Genomic DNA, 27,187 nt, shown 5'->3' on the forward strand with positions numbered 1-27,187 from the left:
TTATATTTAATATGATCTGAATTCATATTTTAAGAACCAAAGAGTAAATGTTGCTTCTATTTTATTAGGTATTAGACCCGTGTTAGAGAAGAAGTGAATTAATAATGTTTCAGCGTTTTTTAAATGATGAGATTCCAGAAAAAGGAAACAAGATTATAATAACAATTCAAAATATATTATTTAAGGAAAAGTTAAAGTGATCATCATTAAACCTGAAAGATAAGCTCAAGCAAATTACAAAGCTCCTCAGTTACAGAGACACATCTGCCAACCAAAACGGGTGCGTTTCCACAGTGTGCTCTGCCACTAGAAATACTGGTAACAGTCGGGATGGGAGGCAATGTCACATGTTCTAGAAAACAAAATACGTATCTGGAAGTGAAATACAGGGAAAGACTGAGGATAACAGGTTTGAGGGGAGAAGGAGTCGGGGCACTTTTTGAGCAGATGCATGCTATGACAAGGAAGATTTGTAATGATAACTCAGGTGATGGAAGAGGTCAGCACTACGTAATGAACAAAACTTTCAGAGTCTAGAACAACGTTTAAAATGGGGAATTTTTCGTTTATGTTTGATAAAAGAAATGGCTACTTCCTGTTCTTCAACTAAGAGTTGGACTTTTTTTTCCCTTTTCATTGCTACATTTTATAATTCTCAATGACATGTACCATTTCTTGAATTAGTTTTTATTTTAAATTGCACTGCTCCCTTATTTTTGGAAAGTGTTTCTTGTGTGTCCTTTATTTTGGATCCCCACAGGGAAACTTCAGGCAGTGAGAAACACCGCTTCATCCGAGTCACGGTCCTTGCCACTGTCTTCACTTGGTGCACACTCCCCACCACTTGGAGACCGGCAGCTCAAATCCTCCACCCCAGACTCCTGATCACTGTTGGCCGACAGATCTGGATCTGAGCTTTTCAAATTGTCTTGGGTTAGAATGAGAGCAGAATCTTCATCACCTTGGGAAGGACTCCTGGATGGAAATGATTTCATATTTCCACTGTAATCCTGAGGAGTGTTGGCTGTGCTGTTGTCTGAGGTGGAAAACCCTGAGTGTTTGCTGGGTTCACTCTGCTTACTCTTCACTTTAGTGTGATTCAACTGGACTTTTTGAATTTTTTCCAGCCTCTAAAAAAAAAAAAACGGAAACATAAATAATTTAGCATTTATTACTTTCCAGCTGAGTATAATGTTAAGAACATGGGATTTAAGTGGACGTGGTTTCAAAGCTAGATTTTATGACCTTGGACAAAATAGTTAGATTCTCCGAGACTTGGTTTCTTCATCTCTAATTAAGGAAGGTAATACCTGCCTTAGTATATAGATTTTCTGTAAAATGCAAAAAAAACAAGCAAAAAACAAAAAAAACTATGTAAAGCACCTGGCAATCAGGAGTCATCCTTCTTTCTATACCTGTAAGGTTTTACATAATGATTTTCATCCTATGAACTCAATACATTTGTTTTAAACATCAGGAATGAGGTGTTTATTATCTAAGTTTATAAATTAAGATATAAGTCAATTACCATAAACTTCCCCCCCCCAAATATACAATTCATTGGTTTTAGTATAGTCACAAGATTACACAACAATTAACTACTACCTAATTCCAAAATATTTTCATCCCCAAAGAAAACCCCATATCCATTAGTAGTTACTCCCCATTCCCCCTTCCGACAGCCCTGGCAACCACTAAGTTACTTTCTAGCTCTGTGGATTTGCCTAGTCTGAACATTTCCTATAAATGGAATCATAAACCATGTGTTCTTTCATGTCTGGCTTCTTTTCCCTTAGTTTATGTTCTTGGGGTTCATCCACAACGTAGCATGTATCAATACTTCGTTCCTTTTTATGACTAAATAATACTACATTGCATGAATATCCATATTTTATTTATCTCTTCATCAGATGATGGACATTTGGGTTGTTCAAAATACATTTTACCAGATTTCATCCTTTGGCATCAGCAAGGGAGGTGTTAAAAGATCAAGTATTACATAATCATTTCAAAAGCATTCACCCTAAGTTGTGTGTGCAAAGAGCATTGTACTGGGCAATACAAGTAACAGATAAATACAGATGCAGCCATAAGGAACTTGGAGTATGGAGGCAGAATTCAGGTAATGTAAGAATTTGGAAGAGGTCAAAATAATTTAAGAGGGCAGGTGGGATGGCTAGAGGGAAGAGATCCGAATAAGCTTCAGGAATGAAGGAGCATTTTAACAGGACTGTGAAGGAATTAAACTGGGGGGTGCTGGTGATGGTTAGAGCATTTATGGCAGGAGGGACAGTGAGAAGAAAAACACAAAAGTAGGAAGAGGTCATTGTGTACAAGAAGCAGAGAACAGTTAAATTTGAGCAAGGGCAACAACATGGATGGAACTAGAAGGTATTATGCTAAGCAAAATAAGTCAATCAGAGAAAGACAATTATCATATGATCTCACTCATATGTGGAATTTAAGAAACAAGGCAGAGGATCATAGGGGAAGAAAGGAAAAAACAAAGTAAGACAAAACCAGAGAGGGAGACAAACCATAAGAGACTCTTAATCTTAGGAAACAAACAGGGTTGCTGGAGGGGAAGGGGTGGGGGGGGTGATGGACAGTGGGGAGGGTATGTATTGTAATGAGCACTAGGTAGTATATAAGACCCAGAATCACAGACCTGTACCCCTGAAACAAATAATACATTATATGTTAGTTAAATAAAAAATTTTTAAATTTGAGCAAGGACAATAGTAGAGAATAAAGCTGAAAGGACTGATTACTGAATTGTGGGAAAATTTAAATGCCAGACTAAGGGGTTTTAACTTTGTTATAAAGGAGAAACAGCCAATGTCTTTTAATTAAGGTTTTTCTAAGTAAATTTTTTTTTTCATTTTTAGTATTTTAACAAAAAGAATATTGGAACAGACCAGGAGAATCCTAAGCTTTTCGTAAAGCTTGGGTACCTTTAGGAAGAGGAAATAAAACTGGCCTACTGATGTTGTGAGTGGACTTAAAAATGGCAAAAGTCATAGAGGCTTTTACCAGAGCTCCGGAATCCTAAAAACCTAACCTTTGCTTCATTTCAGTTGTCTCTGTGTGTTATTTAATTCAAGGTCTGTCAGCCCTGGAGGAAATTCACAATCATTGTGGAGCTCGAAAGATTCTCCATCAGAATCTCTGGGCTTAGAGCCCTGGTAGTAGGATTTTTTGTGAGGTGATTTTGATGCACAAAAACTATTTCTCCAGTCATGTAAACTTAAGGTCGAGCTCTCCATATAGGATCAAAGATGGTTTGTTTCAGCCTTGCAGATTTATAATAGATAAGATTTATGCTTGATTTCAAAAGTTCTCAAAACCAACAGTTTACTAGTGACAGAATTTGTTTCATCCATCTGGCTCCTGTATGGACTTGAGTGTGCAACCCTAGACCTAAGTTCTTCCGTGGTACTTCTATCTTGAAAGGTGATGTTTCCTGGTAATGTTATGGGAGCAACCAGAGAAGTCAGCCTCACCAGCTACCTCTACATGACTATCTTTATTGGTGGGGTCCCTGAACCATAGTGCATGTCCCCCAGGCCATCATTCTTAGGGGTGACTATCCATTAGTAAAGGAGTAGAGTTTGTTGGAACTCGTCTTGTGATATTTCGCCAACTTTCATTTCATTAGACATTACCAATCTACACCACATATGATCTTAGGAGCAGGGAGAAAAGGCCTTTCATCTTATTTTAATATTTAGTCTCAATTCAGAATTCTGGTCCAGACCACAGGAATTGGTTGCCAGTTCTTGAGCAAGTGAATGACCTGATGATGCCATGGAGTTTTAAGATGAGTGAAGCAGAATGAAGCAAAGAATCCAAGTGGTTTTAGTGAGCAACTAAACCAGTGGTATCACTGGAAACAAAGTCATATAATTAGCAAAAATATGTATATTATAACCTTCCTGGCCAATTACTGGGAAATTATAAAAGCCAAAAATTAGGCTATTGCTAAGTTGGTCTCAGCTATTACCATTCATAGGCTAATGTAATAATAATATTCTAAAAAGTAGAGAAAATTTTACATGTGCATATATCTGATTTTGTTCTTTCACTCTGAATCCCATTTTTAAATGTACCTTTCAGAAAGAATTTTAGTTCTCTCAAATAACAGTAATAAATAAAACCTGACCTATTATAGGAATAACCGACAAGTTCAGCAAACCATGTGAGTGAGCCCCGAGCCAGATATCTAGGTGGGGTTCTGTTTCAGGTATCCACTTAGCTAAAAATATGAAATGGCTATGTTGCTGTGTTCACATACCCTGAGTCATGAGAGGTGTTCATGGAACAGTGGTTGTCAAGAAATAAGCATCAAAAAGAGATGAATAAGAACGAGCGTGTCTTACTTCTTCCAGGGCCTCTAGTTCTTCCTGCAGCTGCTGGGTCTCCTCCTTCACTGCCATAAGGTAATCCGTAACAGACTGTCGGGGCTGCAGTCCCTTTTCAAAGCGATTGTACATGCCATTCCAAAACCTGCAAAAGATGGCAGAGCTTTAGGATACTGCATATCAGTCTGTAAATTCACTCCCTCAAGTCTTCTAAGGTATCTATGATGCCGCAGTCCCAAAGTCCTAATGATCACGAATTACGGGCTCAAAGACGACACTTACTTAAGGTAATGATTTCATGTTGATGTTCTCTTTTTCTTGGGTCAGTAAATTTCTTTCAGGAGGATAAATTCATGGTGAGTCTACTTGTACATATGGTCCTGAAATAAGAAGGCCTGTATCTTTCTAAAGTAAACCAAAGTAGCACATATTACCATATTCTTTTTTCTTTTTAAGAAAATGGCTCTTAGTTTTGAAGTAAACTTGGAAAATTAGTGATTATATTAACATTTAGAATCTCTCAGTTGCAGATTTGAGGGTTTTGGCTTGTCTTTTTTTTTTTTTTTAATCACAACCACCAAAAATTGACATTTCCGTTTGCAATAAACCTTTCTTCTTTTATCCTACACAAGAAAGCATACTGGATTGCAAAGAATAAATCGTATTATCACAGGGATGTCTGTAGATCTATGCTTTACTTAGAAAAGTACTTTGAGGGCAGGGTTTTAGTGTCATTCATTGTTTTATCCATAGTGCCTAGAATAGTGCTGGACCCTCTATAACATATTTGTTGACTGGCTATTCCTAACAAATTAGGAGCAATACAGTTGATTGCATTGTATCTCAACAGCTCTCAAAACTGCTGTTTTATGGCTTTTTTTTTTTTTCAGTGTGACAGTATTCTTTAAAATTCTGGGCAAATAATTAGATAGAAATAATTAAGAACAAAAGCAAATTGAGGAGGGAAAAAAAAAAAAACTATAGAGGAAGCCACTAAGCACTAAGTGTGTTTTCGGGGGTGCATAGGGAGAAAGAATGTGGTTTCTCAGTTTATTCTGTGTAAGTTTGTCTTTTTGCTGACCTCTGAGACATCCTCCACATCATACAACTTCCACATAGAGAAGCCAAAGGATAAAATATAACCTACATCTCTAATAGAATCTGTAGGATGCCACCCTGCTCTTCCCATCCCAATATATATACAGTCTTAAAAATAATTTATTTCCACAGGGAAATAGTTCCACTAGGCGGAGTTTCAGCAGAAAAAGAAGGTAAGCTAAGTCATGATCACTACCTAAACTTGTGATTCCACATTTAACTTACAAGACACTTGGTTTACTTGGTCCATCCTTTCCTCTATCCTTTCTTGCTTCCTTCCTTTCTTCTTCCCTCCCTCTCTGTTTTTTGCTTCTAATAATACTGGAACTTACATTTTTAAAGATCATTATTATAAAACATTGACTTCTAAAGAGAATTCCATATGTAGGGGGAAGGAAGGGGAGAGGGGACACTGGCAAAAATACCAGATCAGGTATTTAAAGCATCCTCTTTTAGTGTGTTTTACATCCAAAAAAAAGCCTTGAGGCTCCGTGTTCATCTGCTTTGGCCTCCAGATGTTAAACAGTGGCAGAATCTAGGTTCATAAGCATACTGAGTAAGGTCCTAGAGGTTTACATACTTGTACATGAAGTTCAATGGCGTTGAGGGGAGACAAAGGGTTCCCCGGGTCTGACTGTGATCAGCTCTAAATAGAGGATTCATATAGTCGGCCCGATTCTTCCACAGGTGAGCCCATAAAGAGTATGTTCTTTCTTGAATTCTGTTATAAAGAAAAGAAACCTGAAAATGACCCATCTTGGTTCTTAGAAATTGTAGATATGTAGTATTAAAACTGGAAAGGGACCAATAATTGTTAGATGAATATCCCGTGTCCCTGTTCTGTAGCAGGGAAATTTACAGTCTGTGTGTCCTCATGATCTAGCAGAAGGGCACTGTAAGAGTCTCAACCTCTCTGCTATCTGTACTGGCTGGACAAGATGTTTAATTCCTCTGAGTGTAAAACAAAACTTTATGTAATTTGGGGGAAATTTTTCCCCAAATAATCACTGAAATTTTATTATTTGCCAGGTACTATTTAAATGCTTCACCTGTCTTCTCTCATCCAGCCCTCACTGAACTCCTACGAGATCTGTCCATTGTACAGGTGAGGAAACCGAGGCTAAGAGAGATTGAGCAGTTTCTCTCAAAGTCACATAGTCACAAAGACACATAGTGAGTGGAATAGCCAGGATTCAAAGGCAAGCAGACACCATTAAAGTGATGGGTCCGTCACAGCAAAGCACAAAACTGTCTAGGAAAAGAGGTGAGCTTGAAGGAAGCACTCTGCTACTTTTCATCATTTACCATTTAGCAGGAATCACACTTGAAGTTCCTGAGAGAAAACAAACTAGTATGCACCTGAAAAAGCCATTTTCTTTCTGTTCAGACTATATAAAACCAGTAAAGTCCATTTTACTTGAACTGATCATTTCCAGAATTAAATCTGGTATTATATACACCAGAGTTAAAATCATTTTATGAAAATTTCAAAACTGTTCTCTCATTGCAATTCATAAAGCACTTTGCTGTTAAGTTTTTGACTTAGCAATTTATTTTAAATTCTACATTTCACTGACTTTCCTCCTGGTTAAAAACAATACAGTTTTAATCTGAGTAAAAGAATGACTTGAGTTTCGAATTTGCTTTCCCAGTTAGATTTGCAGTTCTTACTCGGAGAGTATATCCACTGAAGATGTCTAACTTTGTCCTTTAAGTACAAAAATTGCTTCCTCTGACTCCAGGAAGTTTCCTTTCAATGTGAGTGCATCAAGTCTGCCACCCTGTCTGTGGATGTCAGTGGGGCAGATGAGCTTGTGTCTATCTTTGTCAGTCACTGACATTAAACCGTTTATGAAGTGATGTCAGGAAAAAGAAAATAACTTTCATCTGCCAGTGTAGATATGTGGCTAAAATAGTCTCCAGAATTTTAAAATGTCATCTGAAATTCTCAATCACAAAATCCTTAGATAAAAATTAAACAGCAAAACACTTACTTGAGTTCTTGTCGCTCCTTTTGGCTATTACATAAGAAGTTTCCAAACTGGCAGGAATAAATGTGATGTTGAATGTGAATCAAAAATCTCTCATTGAACTCAAAGGCACAAGGAAATTGTTCCATTAACTGCCAGACACACTCAATGAACTGATCAATAACTGGAGAGATTTCTTTTGGATCACCATCTAGATTGCCATATCTATACAACAAAATATTAAGAGACTTTATAGCAAGTTGAGGTTTTTTATTTACAAAGCTATAAATGCAAAAACCCTAGTTTACATACAAGAAGACCTAATTTCTAGATAAACCTTATAAACCTGGGGTGCAGAAGTGGAAAAAATTAACTTCTTAAATTCCACTTTCAAGAGAAACTGTACTGAAGGTCTGGCTAGAAAAGGGACATACAGTTACAAAAGAAAGCATTAGTGCAAGAGATAAAATTCAAGGAAACTTGCCATGGCAAAAGAACATTTTTTTTTTAAGAGCATTCTTTAATTCAAGTTGTAAAAGTACATTTGCGACTTTTGAAGTAAATCTTCTGCTTTTTTAATAGAGCATTCTTTAATTCAAGTTTCCCAAAAGTACTTCAGGACTTCTGAAATAAATCTTCCACTTTATTTAATTAGCAATTTGTGGGAGTGTTAGAGTTTTTTGCTTTTGCACTGTTTTGTTGGAAGGGAAGAGGAAGAAAGACAACTTGAAAAAAATGTGGTTTCCCAAGTTTCTCAGGATATTTTTAGAGCAATGTTAAAACCTGTCACATAATTTATTTCCCATGTGACAATTCCCATACTCCCAGACTCCCATACCTTTATATCTCCCACCTTTGTTTTTCAAGAGTACATCAGAAGCTTCTCCCTCACATTTGTATCGATTTTTTTAAGTAGGTTCCATGCCCAGCATGAAGCCCAACATGGGCTTGAACTCACAACCCTGAGATCAAGACCCAAGCCAAGATCAAGAATCAGATGCTCAACTGACTGAGCAACCCAGGCACCCCTTGTATTGATTTTTAAATGAAGACTGCCTAGTCCTTTACACTATTATGTGAATTTTAAAATCCAAAAGGGTTATTTGGGTGCCATCAAATTCAAAATAACAATATAGAACCTCATCTGCTCAGCAATGGATAACCAACTTTAGGAATAGAAATGAGTAAAGATCAGTTTAGGAGTTCTTCCAAGAGTGAAAACATTAGAACTGGAAACTTCTCAGAAGTTTCAGTTCCACTCAACTTGGTAGCTTTAAAAAGGGTTTCCTCGTAAAACAATTATATAGCTAGTCTTTGTCCATTTCCACATTCTTTCTGTCCATTATCCTCTATCTCAGAGATACTGCTGCCACTAGACAGTAGAACTTCATGATACAATGTATACAACAAAACTTTAACTTTTTGAATAAGATACACAAAATAAGGCTATTTTCCCCACTAAACTGAAAACTTCAGAAACAGAATTTTTTTGTCCTACACATTCAAAACAACAGATTTTTAAGTATTTTTTTTACCTGTGATTAAACTTATGACCAAAGGAAATCCAGTCCTTTTCAATTAATACCTATACAAAAAAGAATATAAATATCATGGAGAGAAGAAAACAAGGAAAAATAAGAGACCCCAACCAACAATGTTGAAGGATTCAAAGGATCTTGGAGAAGTCACTATCCTCAGGTAGTGCAGATGAATGCACGCTCATTGTCCACCAACACAGATGCGTAGCACAAGGGCAAGCTGAAGGTCATCCACAGGAAAAGTAAGTGGGAATGGATATATGAAAACGTAATAGCAGCACCCACTGAGTGTTTTCTAGAAACACTGTTCATACTGCTTCATATATAATCTCATTTCACTGTGGGACAAGTATGATCACTCATTTTCCAGAAGGGGAAACTGAAAAAGAGGTTAAATACTTCTAAGATCACGCTACTAAGAAGTGGTTGATGCTACCTCATAACCTAGTTCTTTCTACACCAAAGCCCATCTCTTAACCAACAGGTCTCAGTGTAATATCAAATACCAACCTTCTTACAAGAACAATTAGGAATATATTCCTGTGATCTTTACTACACATTAGAAAAATCCTAAAATGATGGCTGTTGGGGACATAATAGAGGAGTTTCAGCCCTGCTTTGGAGTTGGGGTAACATAAGTTTACAATCTCAAATTTTATCTGGATTTTAAAAAGAATCAAATAATACAGACCGATCCCATCGCTATCACCAATGCTCTAAAATGGCCAGAGATTTCCCTTAAAAAATATGGAGTGGTTGAAGTTTGCCCTTGACAACACGTAAATTTAATGGGGCAGAATCAAAAAGAGTCCATGGTGGTAGAGGATGGTATGAAGGAATGTGTGAGCCAGAAACCCTCCAGTCTCCAAATGGAAAGGAAGGAACCCTAACCTCAGTCCAGGGGAGGGGTCTGAAGCTGGAGGATCACTCTGATGTCTCAATGCTATCACAGGGAATTGGAAGTTCTCTGACACTTTCAAAAAAAGAAGAAAAAGAAAAAGCCCATAAAGGAAACCTGCCTCTGCCTCTCCTCTCTTGTACCCAGAGTGTCAGCTGATCTTACTCGGTGAAGGCGATCGAGCAGTAGAGCTAGCCCATTCAGGCTCCTCTCTCAGCATCTATCCCTAGCATGGATGCAGGATCCACTGAAGCACTTTCTACCAAATCATGGTGCCAGAGGCAAGAACCAGGAACCACTCAGGAAGCCCCTCCAGTCATGTTAAGAACAGGGCTCCAGCTTGGGCAGAACTTCACCATCCCAGTAACTACACAAATATTCTGCAGGTGGAAGGAACACGTTGCACTGTGATGCACACCTAAAAGGTGAAAATCTAGGAAAGGATGTGCTCATAATTTCAACAGCACAGAAACACTGAAATATTCAGTACTCTCAGCCATAGTTGTGAAGGATTACCTAAAAAAATCAAAGTAGTAAAAAGTTTTTCCTCTCAAGGACTTTGCATGCAGAGGATAGAAAATTTTTTCTCCAAATATTTTTTTCTGAAAAATGTTTCCTACCACATGTTCACGTTACCTCAAACTTGATTTATGAGCGAATAATGTATAAAATTCACTATTTTACAGACTATTGAATATATTTTATATTTGCCCCCAAATTCACATTTAATAATTAGCACTAATTTGAATTGGTTCCAATATCCCAGAAATTCACTTCTTTACTCCAAGACCATTTTCTACCTCTTCCCCTTTAATCTTGCTCATCTACTAAGAGAAAAATAACAGAGAGAGGGAAAAACAAGTTGCCAACAGTTGCCGAAAGGGAGGTCCATTTTGTTCAAGGCCCTGCGTGGGGCAGAAGCCCGGCGGCCGCACTCACCATAAAGCCCCTCAGAGTCCGGTAATGCGGATCCAGCAGGAGGCCGGCCACTGAGCACGCTTGGGCAGTCCTGTCCCAGCCGTCCGAGCAGTGAACAAGCACGCTCGCCCCTTCCTCTGAAACTGCCTAACAAACACAGGACCAGCAAAGAGTCAGAAAGAATGGCTACAAAAAGGAAAAACGTCTCCTCAGACCTAGGTTTGGTTTTTATACCTATAGAAAGGAAAGGGGGAGAAAATAATAATAATTAAAAAAAACATAACTGAAAACAGCTAATTTAGTGTTTCATGCCAAAACTTTTCCTTCCCATTATACCCAGGAGCCACCCCAGACCACTGCAACTACGTATGTGCTACGATAAAAGTGTGCTTCCTGAGCACCTCCAACCCTCCCGTCGGGGTTCGTAAGACCTTTCCAATATCGAAATTCTGAAGCTGCTACTGGTCTCAATCGTTTCCAAAAAGGGAAAGACACAAAAATTATATGTAGTAAAACTATGAAATTAGAGATAAAAGGATAGGAGTCAAGTAATGGATCCTGGGGTGGGGGAAGGAAGAGAAAATAAGGTAAAAATTATAGCAGGGAGTCTCAAAAGAATTTCTGTCTGCTACTGCAAATGCACACACAATTTTTAGCTGAGTGTTCTGGCAGGAAACATAAGCTGGGAAGCATGGTAGAGATTGCAACATAGCACTTTCACTACGAGAAATTCTATTTATTATTTCTTCACTTTCCGTGGCCCGTACCAGAACGCAAGCTCTGTAAGAGAAGAGACTTGATCTGGTTTATCTGGCATTGCCCGCTCAGCACTTACAAAAGTGCCTGCACTAAATAAACACTTGGTAAATAAATGAATTATCTAATAAAGGGGAGCTTACCATACCCTCAGAAAAGACATGGTTGTCTTTAGGTATAAATCTGAGAGGGATTTACAAAAACAAACAGAACCAACAAAAAACACTGAGAAAATAGATAATGCAGCTAAAACCTGCTTACATGAAAGTCGCAGCAAGACTGTTCCCGTGGCAGAAGGGAACCTACCTAGCAGGTTTGGAAACATGACTTGTTTACGCCATCATGGCAAAGGAGTTGCGGTGTACTAAGATGGAAGACCGGCCTTGGTCAATGAAGGGTCACACATTTGGATGTATGTACTCTCCAGGAGAAAATTCTTTCCTCCATTTAGGGCCAGGCCTACCCGAAGAGAGAATACTCTGAAAATGTTTTACCATTTACCGCTGTGCCGCCATCCTATCAACAGAGCACTGTCCTCTCTGTCGCAGCAGTCACGTGTTAAGAGGCCAAACATGGTGGTCGGCAAAGCCAGCTCCCCACTGGGCGGGCCACAGCTTACTATGCGGCCGCCTCAGCAGATGGGGAGGAAACGGCCTCTCTGGTCTGAAGTCAGAGTTCGCTGGCAGCGCTGCGCTTACCCATACCTTCGCGATGAAGATCCCTGCATCCATGATGGCCTTGATGTGCCTTAACCAGCCCGAGTTCTCCAGTCCCCACAGAAAGTCACTCATTGAGGGAGATTTCAGTTCACACACTGCAAGGTAAATCATGTGATGAAAGCAAACTTCAGACAGTCTCTTACTTTATATATGCTCATACTTGCAGGCAGTTTGTTCACGATTCCCTTCATCACTGTATTTTCTGGAAGAAATTAAGTCAGGATATATGTCCATACTTACTAAAATTGATTCTACTGAACCACTTCAAATGAGGCTCTTCTACCTTCTCTGGTCCTAGGGGATGCTGCATTTGTTCAGAAGTATTACGTTTGTAAGGTTTAAACTCCAGTATTAATGAAAATCATGGACCACAGTAAAGGACCAGCAGAGATCTGTTTACCCTTCCAGCAAAGACTGGCAGTGGGCCATGAATGAGCGGGCTACAGAGGAAAGTTCTTGTGACGAAGCCCAGCGCCTGCCCAGGTACGGCTCTGTAGCACCCGACCACTTCCGTTCAGGACCACCGCGAAAACATGAAACCACCGTCCTGAACATCTCAGGAGGAAATGCTCCAACTCCCCTTGCCAACAACCCCCACCCACCGGGAGGAAAGCCTAGGAACTTAAAACCGAGATCCTGTCCTTCCGAACTGCTTCTCCAGCACCAAGTTAGGGGCTTTCCCTTTGACTGAAAATGAAGGTCAGCTGGAATCATAATATCTGTGTTTACACTCAAGCGGGTGTGTCAACACCTCTATATTATCACAAGCAATTTCAGCTCTAGAGCTTACTTTTAGTTAATGTAAAAGTTCTAGAGCTAGTGTTCTGACTACGTATCAGAAATATACATTCCAAAGTAAATGGGTTTTATACCTGTGAAGTAGTTTTGAGGAATCCCATAAGTCAATGACAAATAATGTTCCACAGACGTTTCTGTTTGTTTGCTAAAGTATATTTTCTTGTATTCTGCGATGCTGTGATACATGCAGGGAGCAGGGAGCCCTTTCTGCTACTCCCAGCGCTGTCTGTCCCTAGCTGTACTGTCCTGCACAAGTCATTTCAACCTTTTTGAGCCTCGATCTCTTCATGTTTAAAATAGGCAAGGTGTACCAAACTATATCTAAGTGTCCTTCCAACGCTAAACTCCCAGATTCAACTTTGTTAACTCTTCCAAAATAGAGCGCAGTCGGTTAAGTGTCCAACTCTTGGTTTTGGCTCCAGCTCTCATCTCAGGGTCCTGTAATCAAGTCCCAAGCCCCCAGGTCCTGCTCTGCGCTCAGCGTGGAGTCTGTTGTCCCTCTCCCTCCCCCGCTCGTGCTCCCGCGCCTTCTCTCTCTTGCAAATAAATAAGTAAAATCTTAAAAAAAGAGAAAGGTATTGCACATTTGGAAAAGAGTAACTGTTAATTACAATATTTCTTAACTGTCTTTTCCTCAGACATGCCACATGAGAGGGTTCACTCTCTTTTTCCACAATATAAGAGCCACATTAAAACACACACACACATAAATTCGGAGTCATAGAGGACAGCAATGATGAAGAAAATAACACCAAAGTTCCCAGCAAAAGGCCCTACTTAAGAAAACCGTATTATAAATGTGTTTAGGCAAAATCCCAAACTCTTGCTGAGCTGGAAGCACAGCTCCAGTGACCTAATAAGCAGCTAGAGAACTGAGTTCTCTCTGGCAGGGCTCTGACTCGCGAGCACTGTCCCTTTGTCTGAGGTTACAGTGCTACCCCCTCCCACTCACATCACACACTCTCCTGATAAAGCACATGCAGAACAATACGGGAAAGCTTTTTTCCCTTTGCTGAAGCTCAGGGAAAAATGCACAGACTGATGCATAGAATCGATGGCTCTGTGGGTCAGCCCCGCGCCCCTCGGCACTCAGCGGCGGGCTGTTTGCAAGGTTCTGGTCTCCTTAGTCATGAAAATGTGTTAAGTTGTGAAATATTTGAACATATAAAAGGTTTTAAAATAATGTAACGGACACTCAGACTGGCCACAATTATTTCAGATCTCTCAAAGAAAAAAATGTTACAAATAAAGTCCCATGTTCCTATGTCATCCTGCTCTTCCGCCTGAAGTCTGTGAACATTGCCGGGCAGGGGTACATCCCTTCACTACTTACTAGCTGTGTAATCTTGGACACTCTAATTAGCCTCTCCGTGCCTCAGTTTACTTGGGTGTAAAGTGGGGATAATAGCCCATCAGAGTTATTTTATATGTTGCTTTATAAGTTAGTCCTCATGACTATTAATTATCCTCATTCACATTTATAGCCTTTGCAACTTGATTTTTTTAGCCAACATTTTATTTTTGAGACTTCCATATTATGTAAGTAGATTTCACTCATTTGACAAGCATATAATATTCTACTCTATAAATATATCTGATTATCTATTCCCCTACTGTTGTTTCTTCTTTTTCAATATTTACAAACAGTGCCTCAAAAGACATCTGTCTACAATCTCCTTGTGGAAAATCTCCCTGTCCATGCATTTCAATAAGTGAAACGGGCTGGGTCAGAGGGTCCTAACCACGTATTGCCAAACCGCTCTCCGAAGGAGTTGGCCCAGTCTGCATCCTCACCAACAGGGTGGGAGAATTCCCTTCTCCCACATCCCGGCCAACACCTGGTAGTGCCAATGCTGTCAGTTTGGTCACTGTTATTTCTCTAAGGTGATTAATGCCAGTTTTTTGTTTGTTTTCCTTCTACTATCTGGATGAATCAGTTTTTTTCTAGATTCACTATGCTCGCTTCCTTGCGTGCGTGTGTATGTGCGTGCGTGTTGTCTCCGTCTTCCATGGTGGGCTTTCCTCAAGTGTGCGGTGATCTCTGTCCAGTCATAGGTAAGCGCGGGGCACTAAAAGGTGTCTGGAAGTGCTGGGTGCACAAGCAAGTCTCTCAGCTGCAGGGCTTTGCTGCGGGACCTGTGGCTGGTGTGAGCCCCCAAACTCCAGGACCAGCAAGTCCTTTCTCGTGGGATGGCTGCAGGCCCCAGGGAGGGACTTTCAAACACCTGAGGGACTCATAGGACTGGCTGTCAGTGTGCTCAGAGCAGAGCTGGGAGGTGAACCACAGGTAGTCTTCTCCCTTCTCTTACTTACTGCCTCCTTTTTTGGCCTGGTATTTCCTGCCCATTCTTCCAGCTATGCCTGCTCTCTGTGAGCCCAGAGTGTCTCTCGTCAACCTTTCCGGAGAGTTCCTCATCATCTTCCCTTGTGAAGGTGAGGGAAGAGGCTTCATTGGACGGCACAGGGGAGGGAGGAGGCTGGGTGTCTAAGGACAAACATTCAACGAGTCCGCCTGTTCCAGAGGAAACTGATGCTTCATTCTGGAGCTTTCTGAGGGTCTGCGGGACTGTCTGGCTTGCTTCTATGTTTCTCACACTCCCACAATAAATTTCAGCTTTTGTCTAGTCCATTACTCATCTATCCATTTTCCAGCATTGAAATTTTTGTTGCTGCCACCTCTCTCCCACTGTCTCACTCTTTTCTTTTTTTTCTTTTTTTTTTTTTTTTTTTTTTTTTTTTACCACTTCCTTATCATTTTAGCAGGGGCCAGGGGAAGTGGATGAGTACATGCACCAGTATGCCAAGTATAAATGGAACAGGGATGATCAAATTTTGTGTCTGTGTGAGGCAGGACATGGAACAGAGATTCCCTGTATCAAACTGAGCCATTAAAAAAAAAAAATCCACTTGTGGACTCAGGGTGATGACCAGGATGCCTGGACTCCACATGAGGAAAATAAAAATTTATCCTGAGAAAATAAAAAAAAAATTTTTTTTTAAAATTTATCCCCAGGATGTTGAAACCCTAGGTCTAGTCTCATACGTGTTTGGGATCCAAAAGTATCTTTTCCTATGTGCAGGATTCCCTAGTTGAGAAATTACCATATTTGGCCCGGAGCCTTATGATACCTGGCAGAAAGAAGCAAACCAAAAAACTGCTCAGGAGCAACACTTGTGGAATCCCACAGAAAAACCTGACTGAATAGAATAAAAAATTACAACACACCAAGGAACGGTATTCTCAAGTAAGAGCAAAGAGACAGAGAAAAAAAGATACAGGATTAGCACCCCCAAGAACATGATATACTAGAACAGTAATCTGAAGTGAAGTTTAATATATTTGAATTGGAGCAGGAGAATGGAAGGCTCCGACAGAATATAAAAAGGATCACTTTGCTGATGTGTTTGAGTTCACACTTCTAGCAGCCTGGGGAAAAAGTCACGTTCGCCCCTGCGGTGGGGCTGTATGGCCATCCCTGCTAATTCCCAGCCAGGATCCCCACACGGCCCCCCCCCGCGGTGCCAGCTTAGCATTCAGCACAGCTATCTGCAGGCTATCGGGAAGGCAAAGTGACGCAGCCGTGTTTAACTCTGTAGAGCAGTGCGGACTCCCTCCTTTAGGAACGTCAGGGAAGACAGTAAGTTGTTCTAGAAGGGAAATACAACCAGAGTAACTTTATAAAAAGCCTCAGCTGAAAAGGGTACTTACACAATAATAATGTACACACTGAATAAGGAGCTAGTCAAAATTGTGATTTAACTCTCTGAGGCAGATGAGGAATGTGAAAGGTAGAGAGTGTATGAAAGCCATCATTCCTCCTCCATAGAGGGACACGGGCAGACCGTACATAAAGGGGAAAAATCAAGCAACCGCAGTGAACTCGGGTGACACTAGAAACCTGGAGGCCGAGGCCTAAGGTAATAATAAGCGGTTACCCGAGAAGCAGGAACGGAAGTGGGCATAGTTGGGGAAGAGGACTGCGGTTTTGCTCTTGTTTTGGTTATAAACAGAGAATTATTTGATTTTTTTAAAGACCCTCTATAATTGCAAGATTTTTTGAAAAATAAAAGCTAAATTTAAGCAATATCTGAAGGCTTCAGCCTTCCCTGAAGGCAATGCCCCCCTCTCTTTTCCCCTCCCCCTCCCCTTCCCTTCTGGCACCTGGAGAGTTCCTCTTCTTTCTTTTCTAAGTTTTGTGATAGAATTTACTTACAGTGCAATTCAAAGTGTATGATGATTTTTAGTATATTCATGGAGTTGTGTATCTATCACCATATTCAATTCCAGAATGTTTTCATCACCCCTAAAAGAAACCCATTAGCAGTCACCCCCATTTTCCCTCCCCCCAGCCCTAGGCAACCACTAATCTACTTTCTTTCTGTATAGATTTGCATATTCCAGATACTTCATATAAAGTGAAGCATACAATATGTGGTTCATCCTGAGTGGCTTCTTCCCCTTAGTATAATGCAAGTTGCAGCATGTGAGTACTTCATTCCCTTTAAGGCCAAATATTTCACAGGATGGATACGCCCCATTTTTTACCCATTCATCAGCTGATGGGCGTTTGGGTTATTTCTACTTCTGGGCTCTGATGAATAATGCTGCTATGAATATTCATGTACAAGTTCTCCATGGAAGTATGTTTCGTTTCTCGTGGGGACATACCTAGGATTGGACTCGCTGGGTCACACGGTTTCACCGCTTGAGAAGCTGCCAGAGGGGCTGTCTTCCTCAGCAGCTGCACCCGGTGACATCCCACGAGCAGTGCGCGAGGGTTCTGATGTCCCCACATCTGCACCAACGCTTGGTATCACTTGGCTTTTTGACTCCTGCCTCCCTAGTGGATGCGCAATGCTGTCTCACTGTGGTCTCGATTACGCGAGGGCTCATTCCTCATCTTGCTTACAAGTTCAGTCATTCATTTAAGGAAATGTTTGCTATATTTATCTGGCATTTCTAGGTGTTCTTATCAGAGGGTGTTTCATATTTCATCTGACATCTTGGGAATTGGGAAGGCCTCCGTGTTTCACTTAGATTTTAGTTTTATGTGAACTAACCTGCACATCTTAGTAACAATCGCGATTTGTGCAGGGGCAACAGCACGTGGTGCTGGTCAAGGCCATGGGCTTCAGAGTCCGATCCTCTGGCATTCAAATTCCAGCTCTGTGCCCCCAACAATGCAACCTGGAGCTAGTTACCCAAGCCTTGATTTCCTCAAGTGTGCCATGGGGATAAAACACCTTCCTCAAAGCGTTAATTGAAGGGTGAAATGAGATAATACATATACACTACGCCGGGAGACAGAAGATTCAGAAATGGTAGCTATGAAATATGCTTTATTATGTGTTCATCCAGTGTGGTGTCCTGACAGGAAGGAGACACAGACTCACTCACACCCAACCTCAAAGCTGAGGCTTAGAAAGGTCAGAACACAAAGTGATCAAGAGCAGGAGAGCCCAAGTCTTCTGACAAAGAAGCCTAGAGTTTCTGCCACCACACCACAGCTACCCTGGTGGGTTTAACTAGAAATAGTACTACTAGTAGTAATAATAATAGCAAAACTCAAATAGTACTTACCAGGTGCCAGACATTCCTCCAGGTGCTTCCCATACTATAGTTTTTTAATCCTCATGGCAATCATAGGAAGAAGGTACTATTATTATCCTTATTTTATAAAAGTGGAAGCCAATGCAAAGAGAGGTTAAGTAACTTGTCCAAGGTCACCAGCTGATAAGCAGTGAGGCTCGGATTCATTCTGGCTCCAAAGTCCGTGCTCTTAAGCAATGTCTATCGATCTCATTTATATGATTTTTTTGTAATTCAAACACGAACCACTCTAAATGCTCCTTGCCTCCCACCTACTATCAGCTTAAAGATTACACACTTGGTCACTCAAAACTGTACCATCCAGTGTGGTAGCCGCTAGTCGCGTGTGGCTGTTGAATATCTGAAATGGAGCAAGTCTGAACTGAGATACACTGTGAGTGCAAAGTAGATCCCAAATGTCAAAGACTTAGTATCAAAAAAAGAATAAAAAATATCTCACTAACAGTTTTTGTAATGACTACATGTTGAAATGATAATATGTGGGATATATCGAACTAAATACAAATGTATTCTGAAGACCCACCCATTTCCTTGCACTTTTTCTGATGCAGCCACTAGAAAATGTAAAATTACAAATGTTGTCCCCACGTGTGACTTCCATTACACTTCCCTGGGATAGCAGCTTTTTAGACTGTTTGAGGAAGATTAGCCTGATTAGCAGTCTTCCAGCATTTCTGCACATGTACCCTTGCAATAATGTTTTAAATTAGGTACGCTCTCGTGCACCCTGGAATAATACATCATAACAAGACTGAGGATGTGATAAAGGGTGTGTTTGTCTTTTGTAAAGTTGGCAAGAGGGCATTTAGGAGGGGAAATGGCCAAGGAGGGATGGCTTCCAGCCTGGGCCAAGGAACCTTCCACGGCAGCTTTAGGAAGGAGAGTACATCGAAGTTGGTGCCGTGAAGCCAGCTAGCCAGGGTGCACTTCCTAAGTCTTCCCGCGAGCTCAGGGGTGTGCACCCAGTTGGAAGACAGACTGTGGATTCTGATGAAGGCAGAAGGACAGCCTCTAGGTAACACTGGGCAAGCCCTGCTTCCCTTCCCAGGGACACTGCCCAGCAGTACCACTCGGCTCCTGCAGGGGGCAGGCTCGCCTCTGCCCGTGCACCCAGCCGGTGGGAAGTGCCTGAAATTCCAGCACTCGCAGGGCCCTCTCGCCACTCCCTGGGCGCCTGCTCTTTGGTCTGTTTAACCCCAGGCCATGACCCAAAGTGTTCAACTTCATCCTAAAATACACACATTCCACCACGTAGAGTCTCAGGACTCCACTGATTGCTTTAAATCTTTCACAGATAACATGACCTTGCAAACAGTTTTGTTTTTTTTTTTCTTTTCACTAAATAGGCCAAACTTTCTGGTTGTTATTATAGGGCTTAGGGCTAGTTGGCATTCCTGTTTATTTCAAAAGGTCCAGGGAGCCTGAGGGATATCTTGGCATCCAAACCCTGAAGCTCAGCCGGAGAACAAATGATCCTTTTCACCTTCTCTTCCCACAAGGCATGGAAACGACAGCAAGTTTAAAAATAAGACACCAGGCTTTCCAGCTAACCTGGAGATGGTCTGTGCCAAAAGCAAGAGAGGAACAGACAGCTCCCAGAAACAGGGCCCTAAAATGTACTGCCAGAGAGAATGTTCCAGTGTTTCCCTCTTCATTTAGCTCACTCAGCAAGGAGACAAGTTGCTGTATCCCCTGCCAGGCCAACTCCTTTCTTCCCACACTGAGAATGGCTCCTTGTTGAACATTTCCGTTTTCAGGAAGACTAAAGCTGTGTACGTTAAGTAAAATAACCTCACCAGGTTTTCAAGCAAGGTACCCACTTCGAGGGTGTTCTCCTGCCAAATGCTGAGCGGCCGGGTAAAAGCAAACAGCTCTGCAGATGATTAATACACACGGACAGATGGGGGAACACTTGAGACTCAAACAATCAGTGCCTGCATTTTTAAATCTAAAACTGGTGGGTTTGTTTGGATAAACTCAGGAAAAGGCAGAAATACTGATTTGTTCACTCTCGTTGCCAAACCCAAACCAATATTGACAAACCATTTTGCTGAACGAAGTTCATTTCAGCTGACATCAGAGACATATGCCACAGAGAGTCGTACTTACTTCGTGGGAGTTTAATGCCCAGGTCTAACAATATTTGTTTTACGTAAAAGGGCAACCATATCCCATAAAACATGTATAGATAACACTAAAAAAGGAAAAGACAGATAATTATAGGACATAAGGAAACAAGAAGAAATAAGAAATTTACTTGGAAGAAAATAAGCCTTGGATGATCTTCTTTAGAGAGTTCCTAACACCAATCTCATTTCTTCGTGTACGGTTGCTGGGTGGGATCAGGGAGGATGCAAAGACAGTCTCCGTCTGAACCCGACGGGATCACTCTTTCTTGTCTCCTAAGACCTAAAGTTGAAGAGTTCACGGCCCTCCCTTAATTACCAGCCTGACAGCCACCTGAGTTCTGCTGATGTTTGATTTGTCCCTTTCCCATTTTGGAGTCAAAACGCCAAGCCCAATGAAATGATCTTCAAAGAACCGGTAAAAGGGTAATAATCTCCCTTCACTGAACATCCTAGCAGGTGAACCCATTGAAAGAGGACTTCATGATGGCCTGTGGCATGGAAAAGTTTGGTTAAGCCTGTTTTATGGTCTGCCTTCTACTTAGAGCCCACCATGGTGACACAGAATAAACTTCTGAGCTCTGCACAAATTGTATTCCCTTTGTTAATGTTAGTGGTGTTGCTCCTCCCTCCCCAGGCCAAGCAACGTGGGCCCTCTTTATAGAGAACTCTATGTTAACTAGAGAGCTTTGCATATTAGTTTCTCCACAGGACACCAACAAGATTAGTGATTATTCTTTAAAACAATTCCGGCCTTGTGCATGAGGTGCTATTTCCTGGAATCGCTATACAGTAATTCCATGAAACCCATGTTTGTACAGCCTTGTTTTCTTTTAAAGAATTTGATGATCATATGAATTGGTAAGGTGCAATCAAGCCTAAATTTAGTAGCAGAGAAAACAGTATACACAAGTACACATGTACATGAGTATGCGTGTGTCCAGCTACGGATAAACATGAAAGCGTGTATAGTCCGTGGATACACACATGAGCTCCAGCAATACTAATTACCATTGTCCTAAGGGACATCAAGCAGCAGGTTCACAAAAGAATGCCCTCAGCATTTATTAGCTTTGCACGTGAATTTGTGTCTAAAAACACCACTTGTGGCAAATAAATAAAAACATATATGTGCCCATTTATATTACATCCATGTATAAAAGCTTGGGCCTTGATGGTTTTCTCTCAGTGAGCTGACACAACCTCCCATCTACAGTAGGTTTGATTCTCTCAACTTACAGAAGAGGAACAGGTTCAGATGCTAGCGGCCCAGTAAGGACACGGTGAGAGGAATCTAGTTCCCTTGACTCCAACTTCCATATTTTTTCCACTTCAAATAGAGAATAATTAAGTCACTATGCGAACTGAGCCAGGATGGACAGGAAGTTAACTGAAGGTAAGGCTTAAAGTCTAAATAGGAAACTTAAAGCAAATGGAAATAGAGAAGTCTAGACTGGGAGAAAATGCTGAGAGGCTAGGAAGTCGGGGTGGATATAAAGCATTAGCCGTAGACACTGGAGAGAAGACCCAGGAATCATGTAAGATGAAGATGGCAGCAGCAGATAATTGAAATGGTGAGATAAGCAGCAGGGGAGGGAGCGGGTGGGGGCTCATCCCACGCTGAGAACGCTGCCAGGACCGACATTCTCACCAAGTCTCAAACCTTACCATCGCTGGCAAGCAAATACCGGATTGCCAAACCCCAACTACAGCCTTATGGAAAACCAGCTCGCCTTGTCACTAAAATTAGTCATGTCTACCTTTAGCTGCACGGGAGCCGCTGTCTCCTACAAGCGTTCCTTTTGTACATGCCCTAGTTATCCAAAACCTAACCATCATGGGGAACAAAATGTAAAACAATAATTCTGAGGGTGAAATTAATCTTTGAATTATCTCAGTGAACGTCAAGGGACAGCATAATTATTTTCTTAAAGATTGTATTTATTTATTTGACAGAGAGAGAGATACTGAGAGAGGGAACACAAGCAGGGACAGGGGGAGAGGGAGAAGCAGGCTTCCCCCGAGCAAAGAACCTGATGCGGGGCTCGATCCCAGGACCCTGGGATCATGACCTGAGCTGAAGGCAGACACTTAACGACTGGGCCACCCAGGCGCCCAGGACAGCATAATTAGGATGAAAATAGCCACTATTCTCATTAAATCATTTTGTTTGTCCTCTCCTTGATAATGTCACCCAGAGATGAAGTCTTTGACTTTGACATCCAGTTAAAACATTCAACCTTACCCAGGGATAGCCCTCAGTAATAAGCAAGCATCATCTTTTCTTCCTGCCCATTTTTGCCCTACATCAAAATCAGTACTTCATTTTGTATTAATGAATAAAGCATTTTTCTACCCAATGCCCAGCATGTAGAAAACTCTCAATAACTATTTGACGTACAAATGTCAGAAGTTCTGCAGCACCAAGTTATTCCACACTTACTCTAAGCAGGGATTGTTCCTGCTACTCTGCATACATTCTCTACCGGATGGGGTATTATTTACTCCCAATACGCAGATTGGAAAGGTGGCTTAAAGAAGTTTACTGAGTTATCATCCATGGTTACACAGTCCGTAAATAATTGAGCTGGAGTCCAGTCCACGGTCCCTATCCCCCCAAGGGGCATGCTCTGTTCTCCACGCCTTAGTGCTTAGGATATGCTTGTCCAGATTAGCTGATACCCAGCATTCACTGGCCACATTCTGCATCCTCTTACAACACCACAGAGAGCAAGGTACATGCTCTTGATCTATTTCTTTCCTCCCAGTGACCATGGATTGATAACTAGTAAAGCCTGACAGGACAGGCCTGTTGGTCATACCGAACACTCTTTGAAAAACCTCAGATGTGAAGCTATCTAGTTCCACTTTACTGGGAAATTAGGTTTTCTGTGTGGAAAACCATGCCTTGTTGCTAACTTTTGAAGGACAATAACCAGATTTTCAGCCAGGTCTTGTTGGCTGTCTCATTTAACGGGTTAGTAATTGAGGAAATTAATAGTGGTAAAAAGGCAAAACATAGAGAACAGAAAAAAGATGAAATTTTATAGCCTTTTATTAGCTCATATCTGGCAGAACTTTGTCAACCTGTAGGCAATGTAATAGGAAATACTTTAAATTGAAAAACTTAAATCTGAATATCTATAAAGATATCTTCCAGGTTGAATTAGTCATCACCTCATAAAGACATGAGGTGAGCAAGAAAGTCTCCAACAAAGGGGACATTTGAACTGATAGCCACAACCGTAACTCTGAGCAGAGAGAAGTGTTTCATGGGACCCTCAGAGCTGGGTGTGTTAGGGTCTGCTCCTTTCTAGACCTTGGTGTGCCCAAGGCAACTTGGCAGGGAGACCAGAGCAGTTAGTCGGATGACCATAATACCCGCCACCTCCCATGACATACTCAAAATTCTCTGCTTTCAACCATCCTTTCTACACCTTATGAAGGTTCTGAATAATTGGCCTCAGAAACTTCACACAAAAGTGCAGATCAGATATGATCTCTGAGGCCACCTGATTTTGCCACAAAACTTTCTCCACTGTCAATGCCTACAATTCCGGGGAATATGACAAATGTGGTTACACTTTGGGGCCTGCTAAAAAGATTTCAATCTTTTAAATTGCATCGACTCTGGCCCCTTTCAAACAGCTCTTCACTGTAGTATTGCCCAAATTGCTGAATAGACACTGGCCTTTCTTCCTGTGCTCAGGACCCATTCCCACATGACCTGCCATTGGGCTGAGGTTTGTATGTCTGTGAAATAATTTGCTGAGAAAACGTCCACAAGGCCTCAAAGGTGGTTTATTAAATTATTTTTGATGGACTTTTGCTGAGTGGACATTGACCGTATCACAAGGCAAGCACTTCCATGCCTCTGAAATTGTGCTGTCTTACTCCATGTCTCTTGAATAAAGAAATTGAGAAAAGCTACTCATAAAAAGGCCTGGGACCTCCCAAATATTTATCTTGCTGACTGAATTAATCTATAGCCCATTAACTTACCCATTTTATTCAGTACTTATTTCCAAGTGCAGTATTGCTTCTCAAGAGAAAGCATAATGCACCTTACAATGGAAAGAAAGCACTTTATAGTTTGCAAGGAATCTTTTCAATAAATCTGTAAGTGAGGGATGATACATTACTAACGTTGTTTTACAAATACAGGAAATGAGGTTTGTTCAAGTTTATTCAGAGACTATAAAGCAAGAACCCAAACCCAGGTCTTCAGACTCTCAGGCCAGGGTACCTTCTACCCAACCGGCTACCTAGAGAGGCCATAAAGCCAAGTGGTGAAGAGTGTGGCATCTGGATCCATACTGATCAGGTGAAAATCTTGGTTCTATCATCTACTGTTGTGAGTTTGCATGAGTTCTTCAGCCTCTGCACCTCAATTTCCTCATCTGTACAATGAGGATACTCTGGAAAACAGTATGGAGGTTCCTCAGGAAGTTAAAGAGCTACCCTACAACCCAGCAACTGCACTACTAGGTATTTACCCCAAAGATACAGATGTAGTGAAAAGAAGGGGCACCTGTACCCCAATGTTCATAGCAGCAATGTCCACAAGAGCCAAACTGTGGAAGGAGCCGAGATGTCCATCAACAGATGAATGGATAAAGAAGCTGTAGTTCATATATACAATGGAATATTACTCAGCCATCAGAAAGGATGAATACCTACCATTTACATCGACGTGGATAGAACTGGAGGGGATTATGCTAAGTGAAATAAGTCAAGCAGAGAAAGTCAATTATCATATGGTTTCACTCATATGTGGAACATAAGGAATAGTGCAGATGACCATAGAGGAAGGGAGGGAAAAGTGAATGGGAAGAAATCAGAGAGGGAGACAAACCATGAGAGACTCTTGACACCAGGAAACAAACTGAAGGTTGTGGAAGGGAGGGGGTGGTGGTATGGGGTAACTGGGTAATAGGCATTAAGGAGGGCACGTGATCTGATGAGCACAACTAATGAATCATTGAACACTACATCAAACAACTAATGATGGCTAATGATATATTGGCTAATTGAATTAAAAAAAAAAAAAAAGAATAGCTCTAACAAGACTGCCATGAGGACTACTTGAATAAATACACCTGAGAAAATTAAAACAGTGTCGGGTACATAGTAATTACCCCGTAGATGTTATAACACCATTCCTATGTGGGGTGGTTATCTGTGAGCCTGTCCAACACCGTACCCACAAATCAATGAGGAGTGCTCTAACATGATAGAAAGTACTAGGCTCAAATCCTGCTTTGTTATGAGACCCTGGGAAGTGTGTGTTTTTAAAAACTTAAATATGTAATATAAAATATTTTTAAATGTGGGACGCCTGGGTGGCTCAGTTGGTTAAGTGTCCGGCTCTTGATATCAGCTCAGGTCTTGATCTCAGGGTCATGAGTTCAAGCCCTGTGTTGGGCTCCACACTGGGTGTAGAGCCTACTTAAGGAAACATATATTTTTTTAATGTAATATACTAGATTCTAGAACTGGAGAGTTAAGCTTTGAAAAAATAACCTGCCGGGGCGCCTGGGTGGCTCAGTCGGTTAAGCATCTGCCTTTGGCTCGGGTCATGATCCCAGGGTCCTGGGATCGAGCCCCGCATCGGGGTCCCGGCTCAGTGGGAAACCTTCTTCTCCCTCTCCCACTCCCCCTGCTGGTGTTCCGTCTCTCGCTCTGTCTCTCTGTCAAATAAATAAAATGTTAAAAAAAAAAAAAAAAAAGAACCTGCCATGTTGTGAATAGCATATATAGAGAGGTCCATATGGCAGAGAAATGTGAGCTTTCTTATTGACTGTTCCAATAAAAAAAGAAAAAATAAGGCATCCCTTTATTATTTGAGGGAAAAACATTTTATGATCAAGAGGGAAAGCACTGTAGAAAACAATTACAAAATTGCTACATAACTGGAAGGGATCATTACTATCTCATTGGGAGGTGTGAATACGCAACACAGTTTGCTTTAGGACTTATAAATCAAAGCTAAAATTAAGTGACCTTTATAAAAGGACCTATACTGGATGTGAACTTGGTCCTAAATTTCAGTTTCTGATGAAATATCCTGCAGCTCTTGCTCACACACAGAGCCAGAATGCAAACAATTTTTTCTTTTCTGTTATTCAAAATCTATTCTGATAATGTTAACCGTGGTAAAAAAAAAAAAAAAAAAAAAAATCAAAGACAATAATAACCATGAATAAAAATGCACTATCCCTCTTCCTACCAAGTGACCAGCAACACAAACCTTCCAATCTCTTTGATGCCAAGGACAGCTGTTGGAAGCTGTAAAAGCCCTAGAAGGTGGGTCTGATTGCATCACTTCATCAGCTGAGCCTCCACAAGTGGTTTATAATTTACTTGGTAAAAACAGATAGTCAAACATTGGTCA

General features: G+C 41.1%; 1 protein-coding gene across 1 annotated transcript in view; it reads right to left on the reverse strand.

Moving 5' to 3' along the window:
• Nucleotides 1-44: 44 nt before the first annotated feature.
• The window catches only part of MTMR7 (myotubularin related protein 7), a 106,374-nt gene continuing 79,231 nt past the window's right edge, over nucleotides 45-27,187 (reverse strand). Inside the window, exons 8-14 of the mRNA XM_032413530.1 lie at nucleotides 12,244-12,353; nucleotides 10,805-10,930; nucleotides 8,965-9,014; nucleotides 7,454-7,654; nucleotides 6,040-6,180; nucleotides 4,380-4,506; nucleotides 45-1,130 (exon numbers count right to left, since the gene is read on the reverse strand). Of these exons, the coding sequence (XP_032269421.1) occupies nucleotides 768-1,130; nucleotides 4,380-4,506; nucleotides 6,040-6,180; nucleotides 7,454-7,654; nucleotides 8,965-9,014; nucleotides 10,805-10,930; nucleotides 12,244-12,353 (1,118 nt within the window). The 3' untranslated portion in view covers nucleotides 45-767. The remainder of the gene's footprint in view (nucleotides 1,131-4,379; nucleotides 4,507-6,039; nucleotides 6,181-7,453; nucleotides 7,655-8,964; nucleotides 9,015-10,804; nucleotides 10,931-12,243; nucleotides 12,354-27,187) is intronic.

This window comes from Phoca vitulina, unplaced genomic scaffold (assembly GCF_004348235.1).
Source record: "Phoca vitulina isolate PV1807 unplaced genomic scaffold, GSC_HSeal_1.0 scaffold15, whole genome shotgun sequence".
Classification (NCBI taxonomy): Eukaryota; Metazoa; Chordata; class Mammalia; order Carnivora; family Phocidae; genus Phoca; species Phoca vitulina.